The 13,137-nt window shown below is 48.8% G+C and overlaps 2 protein-coding genes and 1 long non-coding RNA gene across 4 annotated transcripts in view; 1 reads left to right on the top strand and 2 right to left on the bottom strand.

The window, feature by feature from the left end:
- The window catches only part of RFWD3 (ring finger and WD repeat domain 3), a 63,139-nt gene extending 57,698 nt beyond the window's left edge, over positions 1-5,441 (bottom strand). The window contains exon 1 of one of the 2 annotated variants that reach the window (XM_077831112.1): positions 5,355-5,441. The gene's annotated coding sequence lies outside the window, so the exon portion shown is untranslated. The remainder of the gene's footprint in view (positions 1-5,354) is intronic. The other variant, XM_077831115.1, reaches the window with a different exon arrangement.
- A 325-nt stretch (positions 5,442-5,766) lies between these two features.
- On the top strand, positions 5,767-11,295 carry LOC144272864 (uncharacterized). The gene is made up of 2 exons (XR_013347687.1): positions 5,767-6,728; positions 8,277-11,295. It is a non-coding gene; the product is annotated as an uncharacterized LOC144272864 (long non-coding RNA).
- MLKL (mixed lineage kinase domain like pseudokinase) overlaps positions 9,482-13,137 on the bottom strand; it is a 26,213-nt gene continuing 22,557 nt past the window's right edge. The window contains exon 11 of the mRNA XM_077831197.1: positions 9,482-9,613. Within this exon, the coding sequence (XP_077687323.1) occupies positions 9,561-9,613 (53 nt within the window). The 3' untranslated portion in view covers positions 9,482-9,560. The remainder of the gene's footprint in view (positions 9,614-13,137) is intronic.

Here is a 13,137-nt window from a genome sequence, read left to right as displayed (position 1 = left end):
GTCCCCCAGGCAGACAGACTCTACAGCTGCAATCACCTTTTCCAAAACCTTTTAAAATCATGCTGTCCTTCTGGTTCAAAATGATCCCGCCACTCTGCCACCATGTCAAAGTTCCTTCCCCACTCTGAACTCTAGGGTACAGATAGAGGGTCTTTCATGCAGGTCCCCACAAGCTGATTCTTACCAGCTTAGGTTAAAAACTTCCTCAGGGTACAAACTTTGCCTTGTCCTTGAACCGTATGCTGCCACCACCAAGCGTCTTACACAAAGACCAGGGAAAGAGCCCACTTGGAGTCGTCTTCCCCAATATATCCCCCCAAGCCCTACACCCCTTTCCTGGGGAAGGCTTGATAAGAGTCCTCACCAATTTGTACAGGTGAACACAGACCCAAACCCTTGGATCTGAAGAACAATGAAAAATCAATCAGGTTCTCAAAAGAAGAATTTTAAATTAAAGAAAAAGGTAAAAGAATCACCTCTGTAAAATCAGGATGGTAAATACCTTACAGGGTAATCACATCCAAAACACAGAGAATCCCTCTAGGCAAAACCTTAAGTTACAAAAAGACACGAAAGCAGGAATATACATTCCATTCAGCACAGCTTATTTTACCAGCCATTAAACAAAAGGAAATCTAACGCATTTCTAGCTAGATTACTTACTAACAGGGGTTGTGAGGCTGCATTCCTGATCTGTTCCCGGCAAAAGCATCACATAGACAGACAGACACCCTTTGTTCCCCCACTCCAGATCTGAAAGTATCTCGTCCTCTCATTGGTCATTTTGGGTCAGGTGCCAACGAGGTTACCTTAGCTTCTTAACCCTTTACAGGTGAAAGGGTTTTGCCAGCAGGAATTTTATAGCACTGTATACAGGAAGGTGGTTACCCTTCCCTTTATATTTCTGACAGCCCCAATTCTGCAGGATATTGAGGGCACTCTGCACTTTCCTAGAGGTACTCAGAACCTCTCTGATCAGGCTCAATGATCCCAGATGTCATGTCATTAGGCAGCTCTAATGTCTCTCCATATACACACTACATACATGCTACCCAGGATCCTGAAATTAATGTACTTACAGGGAGAAAGCAAAGATTAGCACTGCAACAGCATAGCACACTTTGTTTTACACAAATCTCTCTCATACGAACTAGAAGATCAACACTCTATGTTGCACATTTGAGATACTCTCCATGCAAAGGAGAGAAGATGGGAGGCTGGTATTTCTACAAAGGATAGAAAGGTATGGCAGTTTGGGTCTTTGAGAATTGCAACATTGCATGTCCTGTGTTTCTTATAGCTTGTCTGTTTTAATACTAAGATTCTTGAAAGGCAATGTGTATTAAATCTACATATACATTCCTGCAACCTTAACTTATCCAACAAAAAACTTTACCTTTAAATAATGACAGGTTCCAGAGTTGCAGCTGTGTTAGTCTGTATCCGCACAAAGAACAGGAGTACTTGTGGCACCTTAGAGACTAACAAATTTATTACAGCCCATGAAAGCTTATGCTCTAATAAATTTGTTAGTCTCTAAGGTGCCACAAGTACTCCTGTTCTTTTTACCTTCAAAGTTAATTCAACTGAATTAAACAGTCTCAATTCATACAAGTGTATGTAGAGGAATAGGATGGAATCCTCTTCTATATGATAGAACTTCGGCTATATAATACGGATGATTCCATTTTAGAATAAAGGAATCCATAGTGAAATTCAAACAATATTTTAAATAAGTTGTCTTAGAGGGAAAATATAAAAACTTGTTAGATCAGGCATATCCTTTATGACACTTGCTATTTTCTTTAATGCAATCCAAACACTGCCTCAATAGGACTTTGAAACACTCAGTGTTGTAAATATTTTAAACTCCTCTTCAGTAAGAGGAAGTTCTCAGCTTGACCAATGGAGAAAAGTTACTATGTTAAAATAAGTTTCAGAGTAGCAGCCATGTTAGTCTGATTCGCAAAAAGAAAAGGAGTACTTGTGGCACCTTAGAGAAATGCTCAAATAAATCTGTTAGTCTCTAAGGTGCCACAAGTACTCCTCTTCTTTTTATGTTAAAATACAAATTCCATGGCTTTTGCTGTATCCTGCAAGACATGACTAGATTAGACCATCAACCTAGAAATGAATTTTATCTTAAAGTTAAGTCTACCACCCTGTTGTGAAGAGCCTGTACAATGTAAACACAGAAGGCCTGGCAGAGCTAACTCCATGTCACTTCAAAAGTCACTTCTATCACAGAAACTGATTGACGCTAAGTAACTGCATGTAAGAACAGGCACATGGAATACAAACGTTAGGAAAAACTCCCTATATTTTCCACTGACCGTGATATGTAATTTTAGCTACCTTTAGAAAGGGAGAATTGAGCACCACACATAGAAAAATAGAATATTAGGGTTGGAAGAGACCTCAGGAGGTCATCTAGTCCAATCCCCTGCTCAAGGCAGGACCAACAGTTGTTTATCATCTGTCCAATGGATATTTCAGTGCAGCCAGCTAGCACTGAAATACTTCAACAAAGTTACTTTGGCACTGTGACATTGCACTCCATGTTTTATGGAAATAAGCTAATGAGTGTGAATATAATGTAACTGGAATAGGCTTCATGCAAATGGTCTCTTTTAAGGTATCATTACCAAGCTTATAATCTACTGTGTTATTCCTATTTGTAGGGTTCATCCTATTTGAAGGGTTTCTACAGGTATGTTACCAACAAAAAGGTGGTCAGGGAAAGTGTGGGCCTCTTACTGAATGGGGGAGGCAACCTAGTGACAGAGGATGTGGAAAAAGCCAATGTACTCAGAGCTTTTTTTGCCTCTGTCTTCACAAACAAGGTCAGCTCCCAGACTACTGCACTGGGCAGCACAGTATGCGGAGGTGGTGACCAGCCCTCTGTGGAGAAAGAAGTGGTTCGGGACTATTTAGAAAAGCTGGACAAGCACAAGTCCATGGGGCCGGATGCACTGCATCGGAGGGTGCTAAAAGAGTTGGCAGACGTGATTGCAGAGCCATTGGCCATTATCTTTGAAAACTCATGGCGATCGGGCAAGGTCCCGGACGACTGGAAAAAGGCTAATGTAGTGCCCATCTTTAAAAAAGGGAAGGAGGAGGATCCGGGGAACAACAGGCCAGTCAGTCTCATCTCAGTCCCTGGAAAAATCATGGAGCAGGTTTTCAAGGAATCAACTTTGAAGCACTTAGAGGAGAGGAAAGTGATCAGGAACAGTCAGCATGGATTCACCAAGGGCAAGTCATGCCTGACTAACCTAATTGCTTTCTATGATGAGATAACTGGCTCTGTGGATGAGGGGAAAGCAGTGGACATCTTATTCCTTGACTTTAGCAAAGCTTTTGATACGGTCTCCCACAGTACTCTTGCCAGAAAGTTAAAGAAGTATGGGCTAGGTGAATGGATAGAAAGATGGCTAGATGGTCAGACTCAACGGGTAGTGAGCAATGGCTCCATGTCTAGTTGGCAGCCGGTATCAAGTGGAGTGCCCCAGGGGTCGATCTTGGGGCCGGTTTTGTTCAATATCTTCATTTATGATCTGGAGGATGGCGTGGATTGCACCCTCAGCAAGTTTGCAGATACACTAAACTGGGAGGAGTGGTAGATCTGCAGGAGGGTAGGGATATGATACAGAGGGACCTAGACAAATTAGAGGATTGGGCCAGAAGAAATCTGATGAGGTTCAGCAAGGACAAGTGCAGAGTCCTGCACTTAGGAAGGAAGAATCCCATGCACCGCTACAGACTAGGGACCAAATGGCTCGGCAGCAGTTCTGCAGAAAAGGATCTCAGGCGGACAAGAAGCTGGACAGGAGTCAACAATGTGCCTTTGTTGCCAAGAAGGCTAAAGGCATTTTGGGCTGTAGGAGTATTGCCAGCAGATCGAGAGACGTGATCATTCTCCTCTATTCGGCATTGGCGAGGCCTCATCTGGAGTACTGTGGCCAGTTTTGGGCCCCCCACTATAAGAAGGATGTGGAAAAATTGGAAAAGTCCAGCAGAGGGCAATAAAAATGATTAGGGGGCTGAAGCACATGACTTATGAGGAGAGGCTGAGGGAACTGGTGTTATTTGGTCTGCAGAAGAGAAGAATGAGGGGGGATTTGATAGCAGGCTTCAACTACCTGAAGTGAGGTTCCAAAGAGGATGGATCTAGACTGTTCTCAGTGGTAGCAGACGACAGAACAAGTAGTAATGGTCTCAAGTTGTAGTGGGGGAGGTTTAGGTTGGATATTAGGAAAACTTTTTGATTAGGAGGGTGGTGAAGCACTGGAATGCGTTACCTAGGGAGGTGGTGGAATCTCCTTCCTTAGAAGTTTTTAAGCCCAGGCTTGACAAAGCCCTGGCTGGGATGATTTAATTGGGGATTAGGTTCTCCTTTGAGCAGGTGGTTGGACTAGATGACCTCCCGAGGTTCCTTCCAACCCTGATATTCTATGATTCTATGTATGTATCATTCTTGTATACAAAACTAGAAATATCAAGTATTACTCTAAAGTCCCATTATAACTAGGCAAAGTGTGGGCCATTAATAATGGCTTGGTATCTTGATGGCTCCCATTAACCAGGACAATTGGTTGTAAACGGCTCTATTTACTCCCAAACCTTCCTGGCAGGCCAACCCTGAAAGAATGGAGAATGAGGTCTTACAGTGACACATGATCATGTCACCTCATTGATTTTCAGTGTCCTAAAAAACAGGGATTTGGTCCGTGCTCACTTTGTTAACCTGTTGGTTGGTAGATTATTCTCAAGCCTCCCCAGGAAAGGGGGTGAAGGGAGGGGGGGGAGATAGGGCTCCAAGTGGCCCCTCCCTGAATGTTTGTTTAAATCACTTGCTGGTGGTGGCAGCGATACCGCCCAAGGACAAGGAAAGGAATTTGTGCCTTGGGGAAGTTTTTAACCCACGCTGGTGGAATACAAGCTTAGGGGGTCTTTCCTGCGGGTCCCCACATCTGTACCCCAGAGTCAGAGTGGGGAGGGAGCCCGGACAGACACAGACAGCCCAGGCTCCGCTCCAACCCCACCAGCCAGCAGGGGGCGAGCAGCCACCGCACGGTCCCCCACCGTCGGTTCGCCCCCAGGCCCCCAGAGCCCGGGGGTCACAGGGCCCCGATCGTCGGCTGCAGGGCCAGGCGCAGGGCCCGCCGTACGGGGCGCCCGATCCGCCTCCAGGGGCCGCGCACCGCTCGGCGACGGGCCCGCGGACGTTACTGGCCGGCCTGGGGGCGCTGCGAGGGGGAGAGGCCGGCCCGGAGCACAGGAAAGAGCCCGGGGGCCCCCACGGGGCACAGTGCGTCCGCGCAGGCCCGGGCCCCCGGGGGCGCCGCACTCACCTGCAGCCGCGGGAGGGCTCAGGCTCGAGTTACCAACCGCCCCTAGAGAGGCGCCATGGCCTCCCGCCCCGCTCAATCTCCCCGCCGGCGCCCGACAGCCCGCCCCGCGGCCTCATTGGTGGCTACCGCCCTCACTGGCGAAACCCGTATTTCTATTGGGCGGTGTAATCTTACGTTATCAGCTCTTATTGGACACATTGGCTGCCAGTTTAGCGGGGGGCGGGAGACGAGAAAACCCAGGCGCTCCATTTTTATTGGCCAGAAGTCTGTCAATCACCTGGAGTGGGGGCGAGAATTCCGCCTGTGCCCCTTTGTGACTAGATGATCGGCCTGTCGATCAGAGGAAAAAGGAAGAGGCGGGACAAGGCCTCAGGAAGCACCTTTTGACGGGAGCAATGAACTGCCTGTCAAATAAAAAGAAGGGGACAGGAGCAAGTTCGAATGTTGTTGGCGGTAGAAAAGGCGCCGGGGAGGAGGGGCTAGAACCCCCAGCCTCATCCCGCCCTCAGGGCCGAGGGGGAAAGGGGGCAGGGCCCAGGAGACAGCCACCGGCGGGAGCGCCTCTCCCAGCATGCAGCGCGCCCGGCGGCCAGCGGTAGCTCCCGGCATGCCCCGCTCTGCCGCAGCGCGCGGCCGAGGTGAGGCCTCCCCGCAGCGCTCCGCCGCCGAGCCGCCCCCGCAGGCAGCCGGGGCCGGGCCCGGGCCCGTCAGCCGCGCGGCCGGAAGCGGGAGTGACGCCGCCGCCCCCGGGCAGAGCTGGCGCTGCCCGCTCCTGCCGGCCGGGCGGGTTCCTCCGGCGGGGCAGCGCCTCCGTTGGCGCGAGTCCGGCCACCGCCCCGTCGGGGCCCTGTCGGGCGGGCAGGGGCCTGAGGCCGCTCGCGCGTGGCTTCCTTACCGGGCCGCTTTTCTCCGCCGGCCCGGCCAGCGGGGGCCCAGTCGCCCCCCAGGTTCTGCTTCTGCGGCTCCTCCGCTGGTGCTCGCCGTTTCCTGCCGAGTCGGAGCCGCTGCCCGACCCCCAGCGTGGCCGGCCGGGCGCCAACGTGGGCCTCGGTGCCTTGGCCGCCGGCGGCCACGAGGGTGAAGGGTTCTGCTGCGTTCGTTTCAACGGAACGTTTGAAATGTCCCTAAACTCTCCGCTAAATTGCTACAGCCTGGGGACCATACCGCACTTCTTAAAGTGGTTCAAGACCTAGGGATGTGAAGCAGCGTGTGGAAGCGAATGACTCTTATTTACTGGGAGGCTGTAACACACAGTTGTGGACTTTCCAAATATAAAAAAGTACCAACTTTTTCTTCTTTAAAATTGAGGTACAGCTCTGCTCTTTTTCTGTTGGAGCCATCCCGTTGCAAGGTTAGCCTCCGCTGGGAGAGTGGGTAAGGTGATTTTTGGCAAGGGACTCCCAAGTTGAGAGAATTTGTTTGGGAGGGTTAACAAATGTATTTGATGCTAAGCTTCGAGGAAAACACTTTCAGGACTTTGCAGGAGCTGAATTTAGATTTCCTGATGATAGGCACCTTTAAAAATAAATATTATCAGTGCCCACCAGTCCAGTATTCCCACCAAGGAATTGTGACATCGGCTCCTTTGCACAGTCAGAGCCAGAATCATTTTTTTTTCCCATGGGTCACAGCAGGAGGCATCATTGGTTTTAGTTTGGAACTATTTTCAATTGGGCTGAAACAACACTAACTGAGGAAGAGTAGAGTGCACAAACAGAGGGGAGAGCAAAAGTAATTAATTTAAAATCATTTATTTGCTAATTACTCAACCTCCTTGAGGCTTCTATACTGTGGATAACCCTGCACAGGAAATTAATTAAATTTGAGTATTCCTTAAATGCCTGAAGTGTTACTGACAGGTTTCAGAGTAGCAGCCGTGTTACTGACATGCTGCCTCCACCAAATGGCTGCTGCCCTGGCCTGTGTGTCCATGCTGCAGTACTCTGAGTTACCACAAAACTATTGGCACTATTTTGGGGATGGCCAAAGAAGGAAATAATACTGTAAAGAGCTGGCTGGCTGTGTGAAGTTAAACTTCTCTGTGTCATGGGCCCTATAATGTTAACAGAGATTCTCCCATAGCTCAGTTGTTATGAGCTAGTGCTTTTGGATAAAATCCATCAGAGTTTTAACCCTGTTACCGCCATGAAGTTCTGAGTAATCATGCCTAGCAGTATAGTGACGACAAGAGAGTCCCAGGAGTGCCACCGCTGTGTTAAAACCTCTGTTTTTTATGCTGTTCTGTTTCAAATTCAACAGACAGACTTGGCCATCACTGACAGTTGGTGGTGCCTGATGCGTGGCTACAAGTGCCTCAAATAAAGAACATTTATTTAAAACACACATTTCAATAGCAGCATTAACATACACAGCGCTTTGCAAATGCCTAGATCACCTCCTGCATTTGGAATAGAGTAACTGGACAGCCTGTGTCTTGATTTTACAAGAATGTCCTAATTTCTCAGCTCATTATATTCACATGGGTATTTTGTCCCAAACTCTACTGCCCCTAACCTTCCTAGCACGCAGGGGTTATAATTTCCAAAGGCAGATTGACCTAGGCTACCTGGGGTGCTGATAGTATAGCTATTAAATGTTGTTGCTTTTTCTTGCCTGGGCTCAAATATTTAGTTTTGTCCAACCAGGCAAAGATGGAAATAATTGGCTAAACACTGCTCCACCCCTTTGGAGCAGAGGTGTCTGTCGCAGTGGATCCAGCAAAGGCCAACTCCTAACGTGGGACAATGAGGGTCTCTCTGCAGGGAGCAGGGGCGGGAAGAGGAAGATGATAGTTGAGCTTGGGGTGGGGGACTACTAGGGAGGGGAAGATTCTATACTAGTAGTAAGGATGCCTAGTCTGACATGTGATCCACTGTGTCTCTGGTCATGCAGGCTTCTGCTGCATTCCCCTTTCTCTTGCAGTGCTGGCTCAGAGGTGGACTTGGGTCCCAGATACTTATCCATTGAACTGTGCATGCTTCGAGGGACAGTGGAATGTGGGGCATGCCACGATCTGATGCTGGACTCATCTTACAAGTCTACAGTTTGGAATGTTACAGACTCTATGGCATGCCAGGCCTCACAAAGGGGGAGGCATTGTGCTGGAGCTGAACACGAAAGTAGCTGGGCCCCACATAAATTTCTGCTGCTTAGAAAACTAGCTAGTCCACAAGCAGATGTCACGTGGGGCTGGCAACTGTCTAAGCTTTGGGAAAAGTTGTTGGGATACTGTGCCTGGAACGGGGTGGGAGGGGGGAGGTTTCTGGCTACTGGGAAATCTAAGTTCACCTCCCACATGGTGGGAACCACCTGACTTTCCTGACCTGCCCTTCTGACACCCCTGCCGCCAGCCCCATCCACTCCTGGTTCCCAACTCCTCCCTCCAGCTGGGAATCAACAAAGGAGAGGCAGGTTCTTCTGGTTGCTGAGTAACAGCCAGCATGGAGGGTCCCCTCAGCTTGGGGTGCTCTGGAAGCTCACCTTGTTTGGGGGAGGAGAGGTACTACAGGACACTGAGGATGAGTATACTAAGTTTAATGTAGGGAGGGGCACTGCAGGGGAAGGGATGGAGGTCAGGAGTCCTTTGAGGGAGAGAGGCTAGAAAGTCATTTGGTTGTTGGGGAAGGGTAAGGGAAGATCACATATGATAACTCCCTCCAGTAACAAACACCTTCAGACTGACCCCCCTACCTAACCTGCTCCCTACCTCAGCTACAAAGCCCCCCTGCAGTGCCAGGGACAGGCACCTGCACCTCAGAGCCTACCACCATTTGCCAAACTCTCTCAAATTTCCACATCAGTATTAGCCCCCAACCTAAAGCCAGCGCCGCAGCTGTCACAGCCTTACCTTGACTCCCCCTACTCTGTTGACAGTACTAAGGGAGCTTCCCTTCAGGATTCTAGGCTGGTCCCCCCTACATGAAATAAAAATGGCTTTCTAATCTTGGGAGCATGCTCAGGAAGGGAGATGTTTAATTGCTGATGCAAAATTGCAGGCACAACTATTTAAAGGCTCAGAGTTGCACCCTCGAAGTTGGAGGGCAGGTCAAGATGCTGTTTAAAAAAAGCAGAGTATACAGATCTGGCAAAGTGTAACAAACTTCATGCTAGAGTGTCATGGTACACAGGGATGGAGCAGCCCGTGCTTTGCTCCTAAACACGCTTGCCTCTTTTCTTCAAGGGATGCCTTGAGTTTGTGTCTTGCAGCTAGCTTGCTGTATTTATCTTGCCGTAGATGGCTATCAGCGAGTCCACAATCTCTGCAGAAGACAAACAGAATTTGTTTTCAGATTAGAATACTCAGATTTTTTTTTCCTGGCAAGATGATTGATACGTACTCAGTAATAGTATACAGGACTATTACTGAGTACGTATCACTGGATCACTTCATTACAGGCTCAACCAAAGAAAATGAAATCTGACTGCTTTATACTGTGCAAGAGCAACAAAAGAGGAACAAGCATGTACAGCAGAGACAGATCCACATGGCGAAGGGATTGGGAGAAGCTGCAGAAAGTTTTTTTTTTTTTTTTTTAAATAATGTAAGCCAGCATGATGGAGCTATCAAGAAGAGAGGGTAATGTAGAATACTAAGCACCTAGGGCCAAATGCCAGAAGGGGCTGACAAATTTGATGTTCTTGAGTGCCCTTTAGTGGCAACTCTCATTATAGTTCTCAGCACAGGAAATTCCCTGGTCAATTATGCTACTGAAAATCTTTGTGCCTTTGGAGAGCATGGTGGATTACTAATGGCAAACCTCAAGGTCTCACTCTTTCCTTACAAAAGACTACTGAAATGGCTAGTGTATATGCCCCATATGGTGGGATGGTAGTGATTTAAAGAAAGTTGCCTCCTGTCTGATACACCGAGTGGGAGGAGGGGACAACCTCCCTATCACACAAGTCTTCATGGACAACAGTGGGTCCCCGCTCCCTTTTGTGCTGCTGCGTCAAGTATAAGAAGGATCGGTCATTTATTTTTGTATGTGCTAAAAGCAACAGCAGTAAGACATTCCCAGAGACAGAACAGCTCCTGCTACTAGGGACCATAAAATTAATAGGCAGCAGGTTTAAAACAAACACAAGAAAGTATTTCTTCACACAACATACAGTCAACCGGTGGAACTGTTTGCCAGAGGATGTTGTGAAGGCCAAGACTATAACAGGGTTCAAAAAAAAATTAGATAAGTTCTTGGAGGCTATTAGCCAGGATGGACAGGGATGGTGTCCCTAGCTTCTTGTTTGCCAGAAGCTGGGAATGGATGATGGGATGGATCACTTAATGGTACCTGTTCTTTTCATTGCTTCTGGGGCACCTGGCATTGGCCACTGTCTGAAGATAGGTTTCAGAGTAGCAGCCGTGTTAGTCTGTATTCGCAAAAAGAAAAGGAGTACTTGTGGCACCTTAGAGACTAACAAATTTATTTGAGCATAAGCTTTCGTGAGCTACAGCTCACTTCATCGGATGCATTCAGTGGAAAATACAGTGGGGAGATTTTATATACACAGAGAACATGAAACAATGTGTGTTACCATACACATTTTAACCAGAGTGATCACTTAAGGTGAGCTATTACCAGCAGGAGAGCTGGGGGGGAGGGGGGGACACACCTTTTATAGTGATAATCAAGGTGGGCCATTGACGTTCTTGTCAACAGCTGGAAATGGCATCCGATGAAATGAGCTGTAGCTCACGAAAGCTCATGCTCAAATAAATTGGTTAGTCTCTAAGGTGCCACAAGTACTACTTTTCTTTTTGCGAATACAGACTAACACGGCTGTTACTCTGAAATCTGGTTAAAGTGTGTATGGTGACACCCATTGTTTCATGTTCTCTATGTATATAAATCTCCCCACTGTATTTTCCACAGCATGCATCCGATGAAGTGAGCTGTAGCTCACAAAAGCTTATGCTCAAATAAATTTGTTAGTCTCTAAGGTGCCACAAGTACTCCTTTTCTTTTTGTCTGAAGACAGGATACTGGGCTAGATGGATCTTTGATCTGACCCAGTGTGGCTATTCTGATGTTCTCATATACTGCAGTTTATTGCTCAGAGTGAAAGGCCAAGCCCCAGATTCCACAGCACCAAGGAGCTGCTCTCATCAGAGCACAGTATTTTTGATGCTGTTGATCTCAGAAAACCAGTGTGTTAAGCTGGGGTTTCCCCCAGCTCTGAGTATGGCAGTGACTATGCGAATGAGTAGATTTAATGAGAGGACAGGTATGACTATGCTAACACCCATGTTAAGCCTCTGAACAAGCTCAGTGTGACCTTGATGTGAGCTGGCGGTTCCATAGTTAACAGAAGTGTCCTCTCCCCTGAAAAACCTGCTTGCTTCCTGGCTGATTATTAAACATTTCATCTTCCTCTCCATTCTTCTGCGGTTTTCCCCTTGTCTGGTCCTTCCTCATTCTCTCATTTCATCCCTTGCTCTTTCATTGTTCTCTATTTCCTCCAGTCTCCATTTCTGATCTCTTCCTTTAATTCCCCATTTCTTCTAGCTCAGCAGTTCTCAAACTGTGGGTCGTGACTCCAAAGTGGGTCATGACCTGATTTTAATGGGGTTGCCAGGGCCAGCATTAGACTTGCTGGGACCCAGGGCTGAAGCACTAGCTCCAGCTCCACCTGGGGGGGCAGGCTAAGGCTGTGACCCCCTCTCCACCCTACCTGGAGCAGCAGGGCTTGGGCTGCTGCCTGCTTCACCCCCACCCAGGGTGGTGGGGCTTGGGCTGTGCCTCCCTCCCAGGGTCATGTATCAACTTTGTTGTCAGAAGGGGGTCATGGTGCAGAGAAGTTTGAGAACCCCTGTTCTAGCTCCTTTTCTCTCCCTATACCTTCATTCTCCCAGAAGATGAAGCTTGACAAATTCAAACTGGAAACAAGGTGCACGTTTGTAACAGTGGGGGTCATTACTAAGGCTGCGAGTTTGTCACTGAGGTCATGGATTCCGTGACTTCTGCACTGGCCGGTGTGCCTGGCTCAGGGGCAGCTCAGGCAAGCCCCTGCATCAGTCACATGGGCCACTGCTGGGCCACTGCTCTCCTCCCCCCCGCAGCAGCAGAGTTTGGGTGTGGGAGGGGGCTGGGGAGCAGGATGGGTGAGGCAGCTCTGGGCAGTGCTTACCTGGGGGGCTCCCCGGAAGTGGCAACATCCCCCTTGCTCAACTGCTAGACAGAGGTGTGACCAGGCAGCTCTGCACACTATCTCCACCCAGAGCGCTGGCTTCACATGGCTGATGGGAGCTGTGGGAGCGGTGCCTGCAGGCAGAAGCAGCACGCAGAGCTGCCTGGCCACGCCTCCGCCTAGCAGCTGAGCAAGGGGGATGTCACTGCTTCCGGGGAGGCCCCCCCCAGGAAAGTGCCGCCCAGAGCCTGCCTCACCTTGTCCCATGCCCCAACCCCCTGCCCCCTCCCATACCCAAACTCTGCTGCTGGAGGGAGGGGGGAGGCATGGAGCCAGGTAGGGAGCTTGCTGGCCCCACCAACACCCACTGCCTCAGCACCAGTGGGGGTCCTGGTCTGTGCGCTGCCTTCTACCCCCACCATAGTACCCAGCTCCTCCCCACCCCCCGCCCATATAGTAAAAGTCATGGACAGGTCACAGGCTATGAATTTTTGTTTACTGCCTGTGATATTAAAAATACCTGTGACTAAAACGTAGCCTTAGTCATTACCCACTGGAACAATTTACCAGGGGTGTGGGGGATTTGCCATTACTTGAAATCTATCAAGCAAGACTGGATGTCTTGCAAAAAGATCAACCACTAGTTGTTATGCTTGAT

This window comes from Eretmochelys imbricata, chromosome 12 (assembly GCF_965152235.1).
Source record: "Eretmochelys imbricata isolate rEreImb1 chromosome 12, rEreImb1.hap1, whole genome shotgun sequence".
NCBI lineage: Eukaryota > Metazoa > Chordata > Testudines > Cheloniidae > Eretmochelys > Eretmochelys imbricata.
The sequence above is the reverse complement of the archived record's forward strand: the minus strand, read 5'-3'. Positions and strand labels throughout refer to the sequence as shown.